This window comes from Sceloporus occidentalis, unplaced genomic scaffold, assembly GCF_023333645.1.
Source record: "Sceloporus occidentalis isolate IW3139 unplaced genomic scaffold, rSceOcc1.0.p SCAF_3, whole genome shotgun sequence".
In the NCBI taxonomy this organism is placed as follows: domain Eukaryota; kingdom Metazoa; phylum Chordata; class Lepidosauria; order Squamata; family Phrynosomatidae; genus Sceloporus; species Sceloporus occidentalis.
Window position 1 is genome coordinate 203,026,869 of NW_028316983.1, and position 19,125 is coordinate 203,045,993.

At 36.4% G+C, this 19,125-nt stretch overlaps 1 protein-coding gene across 1 annotated transcript in view; it reads right to left on the minus strand.

Annotated features, from left to right (window-relative positions):
* LOC149317363 (aspartyl/asparaginyl beta-hydroxylase-like) overlaps positions 1–19,125 on the minus strand; it is a 169,012-nt gene that overhangs the window by 73,228 nt on the left and 76,659 nt on the right. The window contains exons 11-17 of the mRNA XM_089517369.1: positions 18,342–18,386; positions 17,603–17,638; positions 16,808–16,846; positions 15,735–15,776; positions 13,941–13,985; positions 12,874–12,927; positions 12,155–12,199 (exon numbers count right to left, since the gene is read on the minus strand). Coding sequence (XP_089373495.1) covers positions 12,155–12,199; positions 12,874–12,927; positions 13,941–13,985; positions 15,735–15,776; positions 16,808–16,846; positions 17,603–17,638; positions 18,342–18,386 — 306 coding nt within the window. The remainder of the gene's footprint in view (positions 1–12,154; positions 12,200–12,873; positions 12,928–13,940; positions 13,986–15,734; positions 15,777–16,807; positions 16,847–17,602; positions 17,639–18,341; positions 18,387–19,125) is intronic.

The following is a 19,125-nucleotide window of genomic DNA, read 5'->3' on the forward strand; positions in this document are numbered from 1 at the left end:
GATCAAGTTTCAGAAGTGACAACACTCCATATCCAGTTTTAAAATGCTTGACCGCTTTTGAGAAGCGTGGGTGTTTCCCATTAAAAACTTGGTAGTCCACTAACTTGTTCCAGCATTTAAAGTATGAGTTTGGTGGTCTCAAGGGAATCGTTTGAAAAAGAAACAATAGTTTTGGCAAAATGAAAGATTTAACTAAAGCAACATTGCCCAAAAGGGAGAAATAAAGTGACCTCCAATGGGCCAGTTTTGATTTAATCCACTTAGTGATTGGATTATAATTGCGAAAGATAAATTGAGAGATATCTCTTTGAATGATGACCCCTAGATACTTTAGACCTGAGGGGGTGGGGGGGGACATTGTTTTATGATGATTCTCCTCCTGCTTAGGCAGCCAATTCGAATGTGATCTGGTGAAGTAGCATTAGGCCAACAGCTGGACTTTGTGGTTATGTGCTACTATTTATGCTCTTAAGGCAGCAGTTCTCAACTATTGTGCCTCTAGATTCTTGAAATTTCTATTCCCAGAATTCCTGAACGATGAGCATACTGACTGGGACTTATTGGAATTGAAGTCAAAAATATCTGGAGGTCCAAAGGTTGAGAACCACTGTCTTAAGGTGATGTTATAGGATTATTACTGAGCCCTATGACAGTAGTACTTCGTGGCTCTATTCTATATCCCATGCTTTTAAACATCTATATGAAATTATTGGATCAGGCTCTCCATGGATGTGTGTAGAGGTGTCACCAGCATCAATGGCACTCAGCTGCAGCTCTTCCTTTCATCTAATACATGTGAGGCACTTGATGCTCTGACCAGCTGCTTGGTAAGGGTAGTGGATAGGATGAGAGCCAATGAATTGAAACTCAAGCCAGACAAAATGTAGATACTCTCTGTGGGTGGTTTGTCTGTCTGGTTAAGCCTGTTCTTGAGGGAGCTACACTTCCCATAAATGTTCAGATCCATAGTCTATAAGTGTTCCAACACTGACACTGGAAGGACAGATTGTAGATACACCAACGATAATCTAATGTGGACACAAATAACCTTGCAACTGGTACTTATATTCTCCCACTTGGATTATTGCTGAGATGCCTTTGAAAATGATCTGGAAACTTTAATCCAAAACAAGACCACGGCACTAGATGATTTCAACTTGTTATGCTAGGTTTTTGAAATCTACATTGGCTGAGTGTGTGTCCAAGTCCAATTCAAAATACTGGTTTTAGCTCAGTAAAGCCCTAAAAAACTTGGGGGCAGGATATTTGAAGGAGGGTTTACTTCCAAACCTATCTATCAGAGGCATTCACCCAAGTGTTCCTGCCAAATAAGATTAGATGGGGAGGTGCAAGAGATAGGGCCTTTTTTTTAGTGCTGGCACTCCATCTCTAAAAGCTCTTCTGTGTGCCTGATGACTATGGAGCAAAACAGACAGGCAAAAAGAGGTGCTTTCAGGCTAACTTGAAGGTATGGTGTTTAGATGACACATGCCTTGAAGCCAGCAGGAAAGTGCCCTCTAGGTGCCTTATGCATAGAAAAGCCATTTCAAAAAGAAGCAGCTTTTTTATGCTTCTTCTTGGCTTGAAGCCATATCATGTGGTCACGATGTGAGCACTCCAGCTGCCTTGGGAGCCGGCAGTGCGGTTGGTGGGGTTTCAACGTGGCTTCAGAAAAGGCAGCTTCAAGCCACTTTTTCCTGCCCATCTGTTTCGCCCCTACATTATAAATTTTGGTGTGCCAGGGAACAACCTTCTAATCTCACTTGTTTTTTGTTTTTGTTTTTTGCTACAACAGGCATATTACTGATTTTAATTAATACTATATACTAACATGTTTTATTCTCTGCTGTTGGTTTTATCTTTGCATCTTATATTGGGAGAAAAGCAGGATGAATAAAATCAAAATCAATCAATATTTGTTCTGTATTCTGCTCTTTTTATTGTTTTATTTTATTAAACTATTTTATTTTAATCGATTGTACACCACCTAGAAAACTTCGGTTAGAGGTCAATTTAAAATCTATTTTTATTTAATGTTTTTATACACTCTCTCTCTCTCTCTTAAATAAACAAATAAAATGTTTAAGAAACATACAGCTTGACTGTTAAAAGACTTCCTTCTTTTCACCAACAGTCACTTCTCAAGTGGCTATTTAGAAGAAAACTTTTTACATTTGAAACATGTAACATTTGATTTGTGATTTTCCAAACTGCATATTAGCTAATCCAGCACCTTGACCTGGTAGGTGTGCACAACAATATATAGCCATTATCTAAGGTATCGTGTGAACCAAATTCTGTTAATCTGCTAGAGCAAAGGGAAGGGGTTTTATGACATTTAACAGACCCCTTCCCTTTGCAGTAGATATATTATGTTGTATCACTTATTAGTCTTCAAAGTAATGCAAGACTTGATATATGTACAGAAGATATATTGTTCCCTTATGCTAAAACCCAATTTCAGTTCTACTTGACTATAATGCACTTCAAGCTTACACTGACAGTAATATAGCTGGCATAATCACCTTTCATGATAGTTCATGAATAGGGATGTGACAGTTTGTATTCCTTTTTTTTAAAAAAAAAATGGGGAGTCTACTAAATAGAAGGAACATACAGGTAGTTATGAGATTCTTGGCATTTCAGGACTTTTTCAGTAAAATTTGTTTGCACAAAATATACAAGCTTATTTCTGCATATAAAATGTGGGGTTTTTTTTTTTGCCAAAAACTTGTCTTTTGTACCCAAACTGCTATTTTTGTAGAGGAAAAAGTGTATTTTATGTAAAATACCTTTTCTCTCCATAAAATATTTATTTTTTGTACAGAGAAAATATACCACATATACTCAACTATAAGTTGATCTCATGTATAAGTCGAGGGCAGCTTTTGGGGCCAAAATTAATAATTTTTATATGACCCATGGATAGGTCGAGGGTAAAACTCTCAGTACCCTTCTTCCCCCTCCTTTGCAGCCCTCAGGAGACATCCAGCCTGGGGAGGAAGCTTGACAGGCAAGCATCTGCCCTTCCTCCCCCTCCACAGCCTGGATGTCTCAGCTGAGCTGGGGATGAAGCTCAAGGAGCCAATACTGGCCTTCCATTCTCCTCCCCACCCTGCTTGTCTCCCGTGGGGCAGCCAGGCTGGGAACGAAGCTCAGGGAGCTAGTGCTGGCCATCCATCCTCCTCTCCACCCTGGCTGTCTCCCATGGGGCAGCCAGGCAAAGGACTAGTCATGGGACAAGTGCTTGCCCTTCTTCTACAGCCTTGCTGCCCCCTTGGGAGACAACCGGGCTGGGGAGGAGGCTTGATATCATACCGAACCATGTACAAGTCAGCCTAGATTTTTTGGGTCAATTTTTTAACAAACTTTTTTCTATTTATAGATGAATATATATGGCAAACATTTCCTATGCAAGCAAATTTTCCCCAAAGAAATAATTTGGGAATAGCTGTGAAGATCTTGTATTTCCATGGATTTAGGAGAAAATAATTGAAATTGCTCTTTCTTGCATGTGGAACAAATGAAGATTTATACCCCCTAAGCTGGAGATAGCTCACAACAAATCCGAGTCTGAGACTAATCTGTCTCTTTCTAAGATTATAATGAAAGCTATCCCTAAAACATTTCTGACTGTTTCAACTCTTATCCGTACAACAGTTTAACTCAAGTTGTTGAACTAAAACAAAATCCAGACTCAGTTCAAAATGTTGCCTTACTACATATATTGTGAAACTATACTAAAGAGAATAGTAGCATGCTCGTGTTTAATAGTTCAAGGGTCCTTAAGGTCATACTTGAAAGCCAGTAAACTCCTTTGTTGATATCAAGGAGAAAACAATTCCTAAAAATGCATACACAGACAGACAGTAAGCTATTTTGAACCAGCCCTAGTCCAGATAATAAAATCACCAGATAATAAAAATGGAAGATGATAAAAATGAAACAGAACAACTGTTGAAAAGATATATAATATCAGTAGTTCAGAGAATAATGAGTCCACCAGTGGAAAAGTTTCTTCTGTACTTTATTGCTGCAAACATTAACACAGAAGAAAAGGTACATCTTTTTAAAATCCCCTTCACCTTGCCTCTCATGGCACAGTTGTGTAAACATGAAAATCATATAATTATAAGATTTTTTTAAAAAAATGATCACAGTTAATAATCCTCTTGTTCCAGCATTCTAAAAATATATTGTCATAATTATACAAAATTAATTTTAATTAGCCAAACACATTCTTATTTAATCCCACTTCCTTAATATATATGGCTTTATAAAAAGTATTGCTTTGTCACTTAGATATATGCAATATTTCACTCCATGAAAAATAATGCTTTGTCTCACACTGCCTTGACACACTATTTCCTGACACATATAAATTCTTATTTGCCATGATTCCTCCTACATAGGCCACCTATTTCTTCTGCTGGCCCAACACAAGTGTCAGCATATGCACACTGAACAAGGAGGGGAAATAGGGCCTTATTGTGACATAGGTGGCTTCCCATACCCCTGAGCTCAGGTGCCCATGTGGGAAAGCAACTTCCCTATGGAAACCTAGGGCACACTGTTCATGCACATTCACACTATATAAATGGCTAAATATCCTAGATCCCACATTTTAAAAATGCATTGCACATACTGCATTTTTCAACACTATTTCAATTTAAAAAAATCAGTTAAGTCCAAGCACTGATTACAGTTCACAAGTCACATATTCCACTATAGTTTTAGTGAATTTCCATTGACTCTAGTGGTACTAAATTGTTTCTTACTGATATCACATTTAAACTGAGATTGTCATATAGTTTTTCTAGGCAACAGCATCATTAAGCAAACTATTCCTGAGCCATAAGAAGCTAAAATAACTAAAGTAATGTGGCCCTAAGATTGATTAGCACCATGCAACAGTTATCTAACACATCACCTCAGTTAAAGTTTACTTTCATTCATAAGGGTGGCGGAAGAATTTCATTAATAAATACTGATTTATAACAAGCAATTTTTGGTAACGCATATAAATTAAGACCAACCAGTCAAATTCTGGAAGCCTGAAATCATTGCCTCTAATGTAATCCTAATTCACTTTAAAGGACCTATTAATGAAAAAGTTGTAGCAAAATATTTATGTGCTACAATCCTTTATTTAGTAAAGTCCTACTGAAATTGCAGCTGAGATATCATCAAATGAAAGGGCAAAATAAAAACAAAAAATGTCATTAAGACCATACTGATATCAGATAGATGTTTCCCAATCTAAATACATCTAAATACATCCAGTTTCCTATTTAATTCTTCAGTGTTTACTTCAGTCTAGTTTCAAATGTTCCTCATGTGAAGAACCAACCAAAACAAACAATTTGAAAACAACCCCCCCCCCCAAAAAAAAAAAAACCCTTTGGCAATCTTGTTTGCTTGTGTCTAAGATTAAGGTACTTCCTTTACCTACAGACAATTTAAAATAATTACATACAAAATCAGTATGTATTGGTCCAAGCCAAAATTTCACAGCTGTTTTACTAGTGTATCCCATAATAAATTTAAATATACCAAATTGTTATTCTGATTACATTTTAAAACTATGCTAACTGTATTTATTTCCAAGTTTTACTGTATCCACAGATATATATATATTAAAATCTCAAATCATTTACTACTACATTATAAATACCAAATGCTACAAAAAGATAGAAAGGTATACTGGGGTTCTAAATATATGCTAAAGGTAAACTAGAATGTTAACTAAGCACTTTACATTTTTCAGATTTTAGGCAGTTTCACAAGTGACTTTTTTTTTAAAAAAATCTATTGTATCTATAAAATGAATGAAAAAATCTATATTGTATATTTAAGTTTTTTAAAGCCTGCTTTTGCTCTCTGCACCATATTGATAACATTTATAAGACATGCATTCCAGATGGAAAGGTCTCATAGCATCACTTGTGAAATGCTTTTTAGTGTTCTTGCTCCCTAATTTTATGAACTGTTTGATTAATTATGTCAGAAAGAGTCTATAACAAACATCTGTTCCCATTGTGTAGAATATGGTTTAGGCTGGTCCTCTTGTTGTTGGGACATTCTTTTTGAAGCTTTAAGTATCTGAAAAAATAAGGGGAGATCTAAATTAGAGGACCAACCATGACACAAATTCTTTTAAAAATAATATTCAACTTTGGAACATTGTATTTAATTTGGCTGTATCGAAATTTTGTTACAACTGAACAGTTACACACAAAGATGCTATCTATGTAGGAAGAGAGGCAAGAACAGACCTTATAAAACAGGCCTTTGGAGTTGAAACTGACCACGAGAACTGAAATCTCCTCTTTCCCCATCACTCTTTCTCTCTTTCGCTCATGCACACAGACACACAAATAAATACACCATAAAAGGTCTAGGAACCGTGTTGGCACTCTAGATGTTGAACTGAAACCCCAGCAACCCCAGCTTACACAACCAATTGTGAGGAATGCTGAGAGTGGCAGTTAATTAGTTTCCTGGAGCTTGGAATGATTCCTAACATGCATTACAAAAACATCTGTCATTATGATGGGAAATATGTATGTAGAGCGTGAACTCTACATTGAAGACCTATGTCAACAAGGGTTGGGTGTAGCAGTGTTAAAGAGGGTAAGAGCAGATTTTGCATAATTTTCTCCAGCTGCAGCGTTTCCTGCATTAGGGTAAATGGCAACTATTTGTTTTTATTAAAGTAAGCAAAGGAGAGAAAATGGAAATACCACTGGGTGGAGGACTAAGCCTGTTTTTTGCCCCCAGTGCAACAGCAGAGAAGCTCTGATTCTTTGTCTAAAAAATTCTGCTCTGGGTTCTGTTTCTTGGGACTGCTACGGTAATACAATGTTGGGGGCTGGCTTTCATATATATATTTGGAGAGGAAATGTTATATTGAAAATAGAAAAGTATAAGAATCTGTATATACATTTTTCAACTTATTACTGATCATTGAAGTTAGCAATCTAATGAGCGGTAGAAAAATATACCAAGAAATAGAGGCAAACAAGTAGGATCAGAAATAATAGAAGTATAAAGTTAAGGAAACAGTGTTCAGATTCCCCCATCTTCCCTATCATGTCTAATTCTTTATATTAAGGAAGTCCTCTGACAGTGTTGTGACAACTATGTCAACAGCCAAAACAAAAACAAAAAATCTCAAAAACAGTAAGCAGTGCATGGTGGGAGAAGACTGAACAGGCTATGTCATTATAAGGGCATGGACAGCATATGAAAACTGCTATCCAACCAAGGGTCAAAGAAAAACATGCTTTATCAGCCAGTGACCATCAGCAAATGAAATCAGAGAGAAAGAACCTGTTTCACACAATTGTGCAACCAAAGAATAGGAAACTGTGACCTGTGTTATTATTCAGTTGAGATCCTGTGTCCTTTCTTGCAGTGCTCAGAGGGTTTTCCATACTAGCTCATTTTCACTGGACACTTCCAGTTCAAAATGTAAGAGCCTTGTGAGGTTAGAGCAAAGGCCTACCTTGTCCAACATTCTTGTCCCACAGTGGCCTCCAATAATACCAACCAAAATACCAGTGGGAAACCTTCAAGCAGGACATGAACATAACAGCATTCCCTAGCACATGTCCTGTTCCCATTGTCTGTGGGTACACATATAATACTACATACCCAAGAGGCACCTATGTCTTGACTCCTTCTCCAATCTCCTGAGAACCTTCTTCTCTCTCAAGCATAATTTAGCACACTGTCAGACCACTAAGTGACATAAATATCTTATTTGGTTCCTGAACAATGCCATGTATGACACTTCACATAAAACAACAATTCCTCCCCTTAATTTAGAAAACATACTATTTATTCTTAGTTTATTTCCAAAGTCAGGGTGATCAAAAAATTGGGGGTGGAACCCATCTTACAGTATTTTACAAACTAATAAGCAACTAAAGAAAGCACAACCCCAAATACAAAACTATCTTAAGTATTATATGTCCTTTGAACACCCTCCAAGTGCTATATTTGGGGTGGGAATCATGCAACCCTTCAAATATTGTTGGACTGCAGCTCCTAGCAGTTATAGCCAATCTAGCTGATGGTGAGGACTGCTGCAGTTTAACAAAATCTGGCCAGTCCTATGTTATATAAATAGTTATATTACTCATAAAAGAGAACTACACATGAGCCTCTGTGGGATACTTTAGAACTACTTTATTCTTATAAAATGCATTTAAACACACATATGCATCTTCTGCCTCTTGTAAAGAATAGCTTTCTCATGTGGTCAGGAGATATTGTGGTAAAGTTTAAACTAGCTGATCTATTGAAGATAATCCATGTTCTCATTCCAGAAGCTTAAAACCATCTCCCTTATGCTTACTGATGTAAACTATTCATCTTTGATCCAGAAAAGCTACATAGAATTTGAGATTATAGGCAAAAACAAATCTAATTTACTCCTGCAGTCAAAGAGGCAATCAACTTCTTAACTTGAATAAAGGTGAACTGAAAAATAAATAAAGGTGTTCAACCCTATCTAAAGATTAAGGCACATATAAGTCTCATAATGAATCCGCATCTAATGTTCAACATCCTTCTCCTCTAACTATAGAATATCAGATAAACCAGTAGATTATTCCTAGAGTCGTTATAATAATATGTAATCTCCTTGGGTACATATACAGGTTGAGTGTCCCTTATCCAAAATGCTTGGGACCAGAGTATTATGGATTTTTGAGGGTTTGGGGTTTTGTTTTGTTTTTTGGATTTCAGCATATTTGCACATATATAATAAGATACCTTGGAGATGGAACCCATGTCTAAACATGAAATCCATTTATGTTACATATACATCTTATACACATAGCCTGAAGTAATTTTATACAAAATATTTTTAATAATTTTGATTATGAAACAATGTTTGTGTATATGGATCCCTCAGAAAGCAAAGGTGTCACTATCTCAGACAGCCATGTAGACAATGTGGATTTTGGAATTCCCTATAAGGGAGAGTCAATCTGTATAGAGATATTGTTCTTTTGGATAATATAGAGTCATTAAGATTATAGATTACATATAGGTCACTCACAACCATTGATAATCACTACTATCGTATGTGTAGTTTAGAAATGGGAGACTTCTGGTTCCAAGCATTTTGCTAGACCACACTTTTCATCAGTCCTAATAACTGGTGATATTGCTTGGATGGGAGTTGAAGTCTAATAATATCCGGAGAATCATTCCTGTTAGAGACGATAGTGGACTAGATGAGGGTAAGATAAGCCTGACTGATTCCTGTCACAGTGTAGGACTACCACTGCCCCCTCCCGAATTCGTCCCTTTTTGCTTGCTGCCACTTACTCCTGGAACCTTCTTCCCCCACATGCACACCTCATCAGTTCTCTACCCAGTTTCAAAACTGAATTAAAGACTATATTGTTTAGAGAAGCATTCCCAGAGGTGAGCCCCTCTCTGACCCAGGAAGCCTCCTTCTAACCATCCATCAAGAAGCCAAGCCCTTCCTCCAGTCCATCTGCCTTGGTCCAGGCCTCGGAGGTGGAGAAGATCTGCTGGACCTGATCCTGTTCCCCACCACCACTCCCTTCTCCTTTTGTTTTGTGTCTTTTAGATTGTAAGCCTGAGGGCAGGGAACTGTCTGATTAAAAATAATATTGTAAGCCACCCTGAGAGCCATTAGGGCTGAAGGGCGGGATATAAATACCTAAATAAATAAATAAATAAATAAATAAATAAATAAATAAAATCAGGCTGCTTTTTCATGTCAGAATATCTATGAACAGTGCTCTATAATTCACATGTAATAAAAATTGTTTAAAATTACTGTTTTTTGCTCTCTCTGTTCAATATAAGCATATTTTATATTTGTGCCCTTTGGTTTTTCTATCTACTTGGAAGCTAGTATGTAACCTTCTTTGGCAAGAACAAAGTTATTTTTTCAGTTAGTTACATCCTTACATCCCCTTCCTTTCATTTTCAAGTCTTTTCTTAAGACAAAGTTATTTAAGCAAATTTTTTCTTGAGCCATTTTAAAATCATCATATCTGCAAATCTGACATTATTTGATGCTCCTCTAGTCTATCATTTCTCAGCATCATTAACTGATTCACAAGTGTTCACTATATAATAATCATTTGCTGATTACTGACCTTTGCTTTCCACACACTGGTCCTTCTAATCTAATGTTAAACCCCGAAGAGAGGGATTTATATGATCTCAACTATGTCTATTAAACTTTTTTTAAAATATGATAGCTGGAATCCGGTTGGGACATTGTATGTAAAATAGAAGGCTGCTGTTACCTAACAACATAAAAGAGCCAGCAAAGGGCTCTAGGCAAATTGGGACTGATGCACTATGGTCCTAATGTGCATTGGGTACTCTTGCTGGTGTCCTGATACACATTGCTGCAATTCAGTAACTGAGCCCTGAACAGACAGGCCAAAATAAAGCTGATTTGGATCACTTTAGAGGTATGCTGTTTAAATGACACAAACATCTTAAGAGGGCAGAAGGTTTGTCAAAGCTGCGCTCCAGCCCTTAGAACTGTAGCGTGGCTTTGGTGCGGCTTCTGACCTCTTAGGACACATGCATCATTTAAATAGAACTCTTTGACCCGAAGCAGCTTCATTTGGGCTGTCTGTTCAGGCCCTAAGTTTCTTAGTGTCATTGTAATTTAGTCAAGTGCATTGAAATTTACCTTGACTGAATAGCCATACAGGATTCTGGCCTGTGTTTTCTAAGCAAACAGCCTACAGAGGCTAATTTTTTTAAGAGTTCTGCTCATACAAAGTCACAACTAAGTTCTTCTTCCCATTTTTGAATTTACTTTCTTCAAAGCTAGAATAATATAATAACATAAGGAATTGCACTTTACTCCAGTGCCTTTCAGATGCTCCAAAGAGAAGTGCTGAAATATAAGCCTGTGGTTAAAAGGAACTTGAAGAAAAGACTTCAAGCAATGTGTTATAGGACCCTCAATTCCATATGTAAGGTTCCTTGCTCAATGACTTTTTCTGCTCCTATTTGAGGTGACGGCTGGATTGGGGCCATCTGTTTCACCTCTAAGCTTGTTCCCATCACATCTTGTAACATCATATAATCTCTGAAAGTGACCCAGTATGATGGAATGGTTTGAGCACTGTACTTCAACTCTGTAAACAACTCTGGAGACCAGGATTTGAATCTCAGCCACAGAAACCACTGAAACCCATTGGGTGACCTTAGGCAAATTACACTCTCTCAGCCTCAGAGGGAGGCAAAGCCAACTCTCCCCAAAACAAATCTTCCCAAGAAAACCCTGTGATAGGCTTGCTTTAAGGTTACCCTAAGCTGGAAACAACTTTAAGGCACACAGCAACAACAACAAGAACAACAACCTCTGAATTATGTGTTAAACATATGCTTAATCTGTCCTGAATTTACAGTCCATCAAGTGGATTCAGTTACAGAATGTGCACATTTTATCCTTTATGATAACTGACAAGAGACAGGAAAAAAAAAAGAAGAGATTTCTCAGGTGCACAGGAAAAAAGTTCACTGGACCAGTCATTTTAACTAAAGCCTTCAGAAGAACTGAAAAAAAAACCCTGTAAACCCAGCATCACAGTTATGCTTTCTGCCATGCATGTTTTTCAATGATCAGCCATCATTAAACTTTTTTCTTGCATAAGTGATCTTCCTGTGTTTTATTTTTCATTTCCACACCAAACTGCAGAAGCACTTTACTATATAACAGGAATTTTGGCAGCTTAAATCCAAAAAGAGTTGGAGGGCCAAAGTTTGGGAGCAACTGACTTAGAGTGAGAAATCAGTTGACATAGTATTAAAACACATGTCACATCCCAGTCTATTTTCTGTCCTAATTCAAATCAAAAAAGGAAAAGAGAAACAAAACTCTGTTTGCTTGAACATACTTTTAACATGAGAGAGATATTATAGAAATTTGCTTTGATATTTTTCAGTTTTTTTTCTCAAAGGAAGACTTCCTAAAACCTACAGTTATGTGTGCCTACAGGGACAGCACTGAGCATTTAAGATTTTGCCAAATAATTGAAGCTTCTATTTTTTCTCTCTAGATTTAGGTCAAATTTAATGCATTTTTGACTGAAATACTTTAAAGAAAAACAAATAAAGTATCTGAAAATTTGCTTACCAACAGACTCATCATTTGAATATTCTTCTACTTGAACAGGAACTTCTGTAATTCAAAGATTTACAGCCATTTATTATTAGGCAATTTCATAGACATTTCAACAACATTTTCTTGGCATGCTTACTAAGATTTGAATTCACAACCAGAACTGACACAGTATAAAATGATTACCCTTTGACACAGAGGAGAAAGACATACTAGCAGTGAGGCTTAACTGTGATTATATGATTAAACCTGACAGATCATGTCTGATTGTGCATTTATTTCATAACCAACATCTTCCTTGGAAGGAACATTTGCTTCATAGATGTGGGTAACCTGCCAGCCTGTAAACACCCTAACCATTCTGCTAGACTACTGACCATAGCAATGGGTAAGCCCGAAGAAAGGGGAGGGGAACCTATGACCCTCCAAATTTCTTGTACTACAATTTCCACCTTCTTTATCAATGCTAATAAGCACACATGAGAGCTGAAAGCCAATGATACTAGAATTTCACATGAACCACTATGTGCACTTCAGTTTCTGGAAAAGGTACTTATAAAGCATGTTTACTAATGCCATATTGTTATATAAATGATTAAAGAACCATAAAGATTGCTCAACTTGATAAGCAATTTTGATTGCACCCAAGAATGAATATTAATATATAAAGCTACAGTAGTTTAGCAAACTAGTACATAACACTAGTAGTTTATGTAGAAAACTGGTTTACAAACCTGTTTCATGAGGCTGAGCAGCTGCACGGTCTTCTGTAGGTTCACTATCATCTACTGTGAACAAGTTGTACAAATATATTATTCTACAATGGCATATACATTTTTTAAAATTATTAATATTCCCAATAATTTTAAGTTAACAAGACAGACAATATAACATCACACACCACATTTCTGAAACCATGATGAACAGTTTGCATTTTGAAAAGCTGAAATTCTCAATTAAGCAGTAATTTTATAATGTGTAAGCATGAAATGCTGCCCTTAGGTTGTCCACATCTATGCTACAGAACAGGACTGTAAATGATAAGACTATAAAGTGAAGAATTCAGCAAGTGAAAAGTAACTATTTATTAAAAGATTTGCAAAGAATAACTCTGGAGTAATGCAAATGATTCCCTACAGTTCTGGATAGTTTCTGGAACTCAAAAATACAGAAAAAAGCTTTGTACCAATACTCAGGTCTTTCATTAATTTTTCTAGTTCCCTACAACTTGCAAAGATCTGAACTCCCCATTCATTTTTTCCTAGATACATAAATCATACATAGATACATAAATGTGTTTAAAAAGTTTTAAGGCAACTTAAAATTTATCAACATTAAGATACATATTTTGGTATTTTGTTGGCATGTACTATATTAAGGATATCTTATCTAAAAATCCACCATGCACATCCTCCAATTATCCAAGTAACAAGAAAACAAATCTGTATTATCTAGATACCTTTAGAGCTTGCAAAAGGATACAGCTAGACTAAGAAAATATTTCATGAACACATGAAAAAGGCACACATAATCAGCTACAAAAAAATCATACACAATCTTACACAATAACCTTTCTCTCAATTAGTCTCAAAAGTGCTAGAAAATACTTTTCCATATATAAATTTACACAGTTAAACCTCTTTGGAGTACATCACTTAAGTATTCACTTTATTCTAACGTTGCTCATATTATAAATTGACAAAAAGTGTTCAATGAAAAATTGCCTCAATTAAAGTTTTACATTTATTGACAATTTCACTTGTATCATATTTCCTATCTCAGAGAATTTATGCACAAATACCTGATTCAATATATTCAGTAAAAGAATCTGAAGCTGAAGGTTTGTCTATTGAAGAGAAAAAAGTTATTGCAAAAAATTAGATCATATGCTTTGCTTAGAGCAGCAACTGAATTAAAGAAAGAGATCCTGGAAATCCCAGGAAGAACATTTCAACGGCAGTTTCTCTCAAGAGTTCTGAGGGAGGCAATATCAATGCTGTCAATCTCACTTGGCACAGAGAACATAAGAAGACATGAGACAGTGTGAAAAAGTTCCCTGTTCACATCCCCCACCACCATGATGCTACTCTAACAGTGGTCTGAGGAAGAATATTAAAAGAAATTACTGATTTGACTTCAGTGGTGTATGGGCTTTTATAACACTTCCCTGTTAACAGAGTTGCCATTATTCGGTACTATATTTAGACAACCTCTCCCAGCAGTTTCTTGCATTTATTAAACAGCATGGGAGACAAAACAGAACCCAAAGACCAAAACAAAGTACAGTGCACCCTTGCCTTACAAGGGAATCTGTTCCAGACACACACACACCCAGATGTAAGGCAAATTCCGTGAATTATTAAGCCCTGTTCATTCATTTGCTACTCATACAAAATTCAAAATATTCCAGAATAAAAGGTTCAAATCATCATGTCAGGGCTCAAACAACTTTTGGATTTAGGAGCATTTAGGATTTCAGATTTCCAGACAAGGGAAATTCAACCTGTATTAAAAGGGCACAAGTAACTTGTTCACTCTATATATTCCAAATTGCAATCACATGTAATACTGATATGAATGGATGATAATTTCACTATCAGTTTGTGGAAAGTAACTAGGTAACATTTGGATTTTGAACCTTTGGCACTAAAACGTCTTTGTCTAGCCCTGCCTCATACCATGCATATGTCAGTAAGTAAGATGATTGTACTGGAACTACTTTGTCAATATTTCTCTGTTAGTGTCAGTTCTAGCGCCTCAAAAATAAAAGATGACTAATTCTCTCTGTGTGCCAATGAATAAAAAATGAAAATTTGAATATGGGACATTTTCTACACTATTTGAATGCATATTAGCAATTTTCAATAAATAGGAATGAACAGCTTTTTAAAAACTGACATTCACATATTTGTTCAATGAAAAACAAATCTCTTAGGTTTTAGAAAAACAAAGCTAACAAAATCAAAAGAAAACTTACAGAAATAAGTTATTTAGAAGAATGTATTTTAAGATGCAGTTGGGGGCACATCATAAGAAGAACCCTAAGGTGAAAAGTATTTTATAATTTCCATCTATTCAAAAAATGCAGCTGAGGACCATGCATACATAGCGATACTGCTGTGTAAAAAGTATTGAAGGCTAAAAAGAATCAGCCCAGGTTAGTACATTTGGATGGGAGACTACCAAAGAATATCAGGTCCTGGGGGCTATGTTTCAGAGGAAGGCCATGCAAAACTACCTCTGAGGGGGTAGCCATAGGTAAGTGGATGTAGATCATTACATGTAATACTTGTACACATGTATTGATTCACTTTGTATACCCATAAGAATTATCACGATTCTTCCAGTTTCCTAGGATGTGTATATAGTACATAACATGCAGCAAAAATATCACATTTATAATATACACATAAGATTTCACACTATTTCCTACATGACAGTGCTCTCTGTACAATGTTTTGCACATTTCCAGTGGACCTGAGAAGCCAATACTGCAATTGCAACTGAACAGAACATCCACATTCAATCTACTAGTAAGTAATCCAGTAATAAGCATACTTCTTTCTTCTAGCTAAAACAAATACTGTATTTTCACCTTGTTTATTTTCATAATGATGTTCAGTGAAAGGTTCACCATCTGAAAAGAGAACATTATAATTTAGTTTAAAAAAAAAACAGATGAAGAAAAGAAGGAATTTAGATCCCATGCCTATACAAATTAATGGAAACAGACTGAGGCACTGGGCAGATGGACCAGAAACGCATGACCTCAGCCTGTGCTTTCCTGGCCTGGGTGCTAACTCAGGTCAGTTCCCCAAGCTGGCTTAGGGACCCACTACAACTGTGCGCTCCTTACCTTCCCCCTGCATCTCCGCTAACGAGCAGCCCCCCTCCCATCACCACATCTAATATGAAAATGGGGCACACAGACACATGGGTACAGCCAAGTGATGAAGGAGTAAGCATGCATGAGATGTCTATACATCCGGGGGCTTGCCATGCAGTTTCCAGGAAACTCAGTGGCAAACCAGGTGTCAAACTGACCCACATTAAGGGCATTTGACTCTGTGATCAGGCCAGAACCATCTGATCCGTGTCTGGTCTGGCAGGATCTGGCCTATCCTTGTCCTGGGGTTTTGGCCTACATTGTCCAACTGGACAACGCTGTGTGGACAGAGTTGAATGTGTTAACTGTCCAGTTTCACATAAAGATATAACTGGAACTCATGGCATGGGAAAAAAAGGCTGGAATGGATTGTCTCACAGAAATCAGATTTTCCTCATGAAAACAAACAAACACCCCAACACCCATGACTAGTTATCAGGGTTCTGTTAACACATTTATATGTAATATGTATATATGCAGCTAAATTTTTAAAGTAGGGTAGGCCTTGGGGCCACTTATAGTGCCAATGCTGTTTGGATGGGTTCTGGCTTTCAGCAGACTGCTCTTTCCCTAATCAAAAAAGGCGACTTGGCTTTTTTGGAAACTTGTAGCAATGGCACTTCAACAGCCCACCCTAGTAGTGCTGATTATTAAAATAAAATAAAATCTGTTTTTGAAAATGATCATTAAGGTTGTTGTGTTCCTCCCACAACAAAGGACAAAGGAACAGGAATGTAAACAATTCGTGCAGTATATTTCATAGTAGATCACAATCAATTTACCTGTATCCTGAATCTCAATAAAGTCTTCATTTTCTAATTCTAAAAAAAATGCATAATTTTGAATTTTAAAACTGAGGAGACACATGGGATATGAACAATAAAGGGAATCAACAAAATCATTTTTGGTTAAAAGCAAGTAAAAATACGTGCTTAAAGCAGAATTATTGTTAGTTTGACAGTGTAACAAACTCCCTTGGAGTGTAGTGGAATCTCCTTCCTTAGAGGTTTTTAAACAGAGGCTGGATGGCTTTAATTGTGTGTTCCTGAATGGCAGGGGTTGGACTGGATGACCCTTGCAGTCTCTTCCAACTCTACAATTCTATGATTCTATTATTCTAGTATACAACCATGCCATGTAAAGCAGTTGCCTTAAATTTTATGACAGTCCATGAGTATAATAAATTACTGATTGATTGTTGTCTTATGGCTATTATAGTTGGCCCACAACATTAAAAAAAGTAACCAACTCTGCAGTGGTATACCATATATAGGAAGACTACACAAGTGAGTTGCAAAATGCTATTCCATCACTAGTGTTGAAGTAAAATTTAAATATCAGTCCAGTTAACTTTTATAAACAGACCCGAAGTGAAAAAGATATTCTTCCTTTTTAACTTATGCAACAAAATGTCTTCAGCCAGCTAACATCGGAATTATCATAGGAAAGCACTTATGAACAATTCTGTATGCATCTGAAGAGGTCAAGGAAAGATACTGTATTTCAAACATTATTTTCAAATATTACGTATTACTAATCATTGTCATAATGTAGTGTTGCATTTAAAAAAAACATACCACGTTCATCCACATAGTCATGATGCTCTGTATCTTCTGGAAAAAAATTAGGCAACAAAAAAAAAAAAAGCAGAATGTTAAGGTACCTAAGAAATTACTGTTATCTACTCTTCCCTATAAGCCATATATTATCACTTGTTAACTACTAAGTAGATAAACCAAGACGCGTAGATGGAAAGTTCAGTAAGTAGCCCATACCGCTAGATTAGAATGAAATAGGTCCACTTAGGCTTGATAAAGCGTGGGGAATCTCAGGCCTAGGGTTGCAGTATTTGTAGACCATGTACTATGAATGTTTAGATTATGTAAAATTCTGTATAAGGGAAGCTATAAAGATATAAATGTAATTTGTACTTGTTTGTTATTTTGTTGTCGGGGGAGAGTTGGGGTTTGTTATATATCTTATTATGTTATGTTTGATTATTATGCCATGTCATGTTATTTTAACATATGTCATTTGATATTGATAGTTGTTCTGCTGTCAGGAAGTGCCAGGGATTGCCATTTAAATTATTATGCTATGTATTGTGCTATGTATTTTGTACTCTGTATTCTTTATTTTTTATTTTTTGTATAATTACTTTATTGTTATAATATTGCTGTGATGTTTTTGATGGAAGGTGTATTTTGTATTTTTGATGCCTTTGTTTTGTAATCCGTCTTGATTCTGCAAGGAAAAGGCAAAATATAAATAAATCATATTATTATTATAAACTATAGTAAGACTTCTGCACAATACCTGTGTTATGCTCCAGAGTATCTTCTAGAGTTAGTTCTGTTTCATCTATGAGAAAGAGAGAGAAAAAATCACTACACTATTATGTCAGAATCCTGATGCAGGCAATTAACTTATTGCAAGGGAGGGAGGAGGGGATCATAAATACACTAGTTTTTTTCTCTGTGCACCGGATGTCACATTTGCATTTCAAATAAGCTCATGATGTTGAGGTCCAAGACATGCAGTTTGTACATTTCCAAATCTGTGATCTACTGTGTAACTGACTGTTGGTATCCAGTATCAATGGGACAGACATGTCACAGGAGCATAGTGTACACCAATATGATTCCTTCCCTCTTGCACAGAATTCAGTAGATCCCTTCAGTATAGGGCTAACAAGCCACAGCAGTCACACAGTACATTGCATGCAGATTATATATATATATATATATGTCTTTCCAATCTGAGAATTCAGTTTTCTTACTATCCCTGGAATACTGGGTATCCAACACTACTTGATATCCAAAACTACTGCAAACTATGCAATTCCATAAGACAGACACAATTGTACAATTATCATTTAAGAATACTTCAGTTACATTCCTTATATAAGAAGAGCTAAGGCAACATGCATGTTTTAGACATTAATGCCTATCAGAGGGAAGTAGCGAACAGAGTGCTGAACTGAAAAGATATGGGTTTAGCTCCATATTCCACCTCAGTGTTTACCAGAGCCTAATGCCCATCACCATCTTTTAACCAAGCCTCTTTCACAAGAATGTTGTAAGAATATTTCTGACTGGTG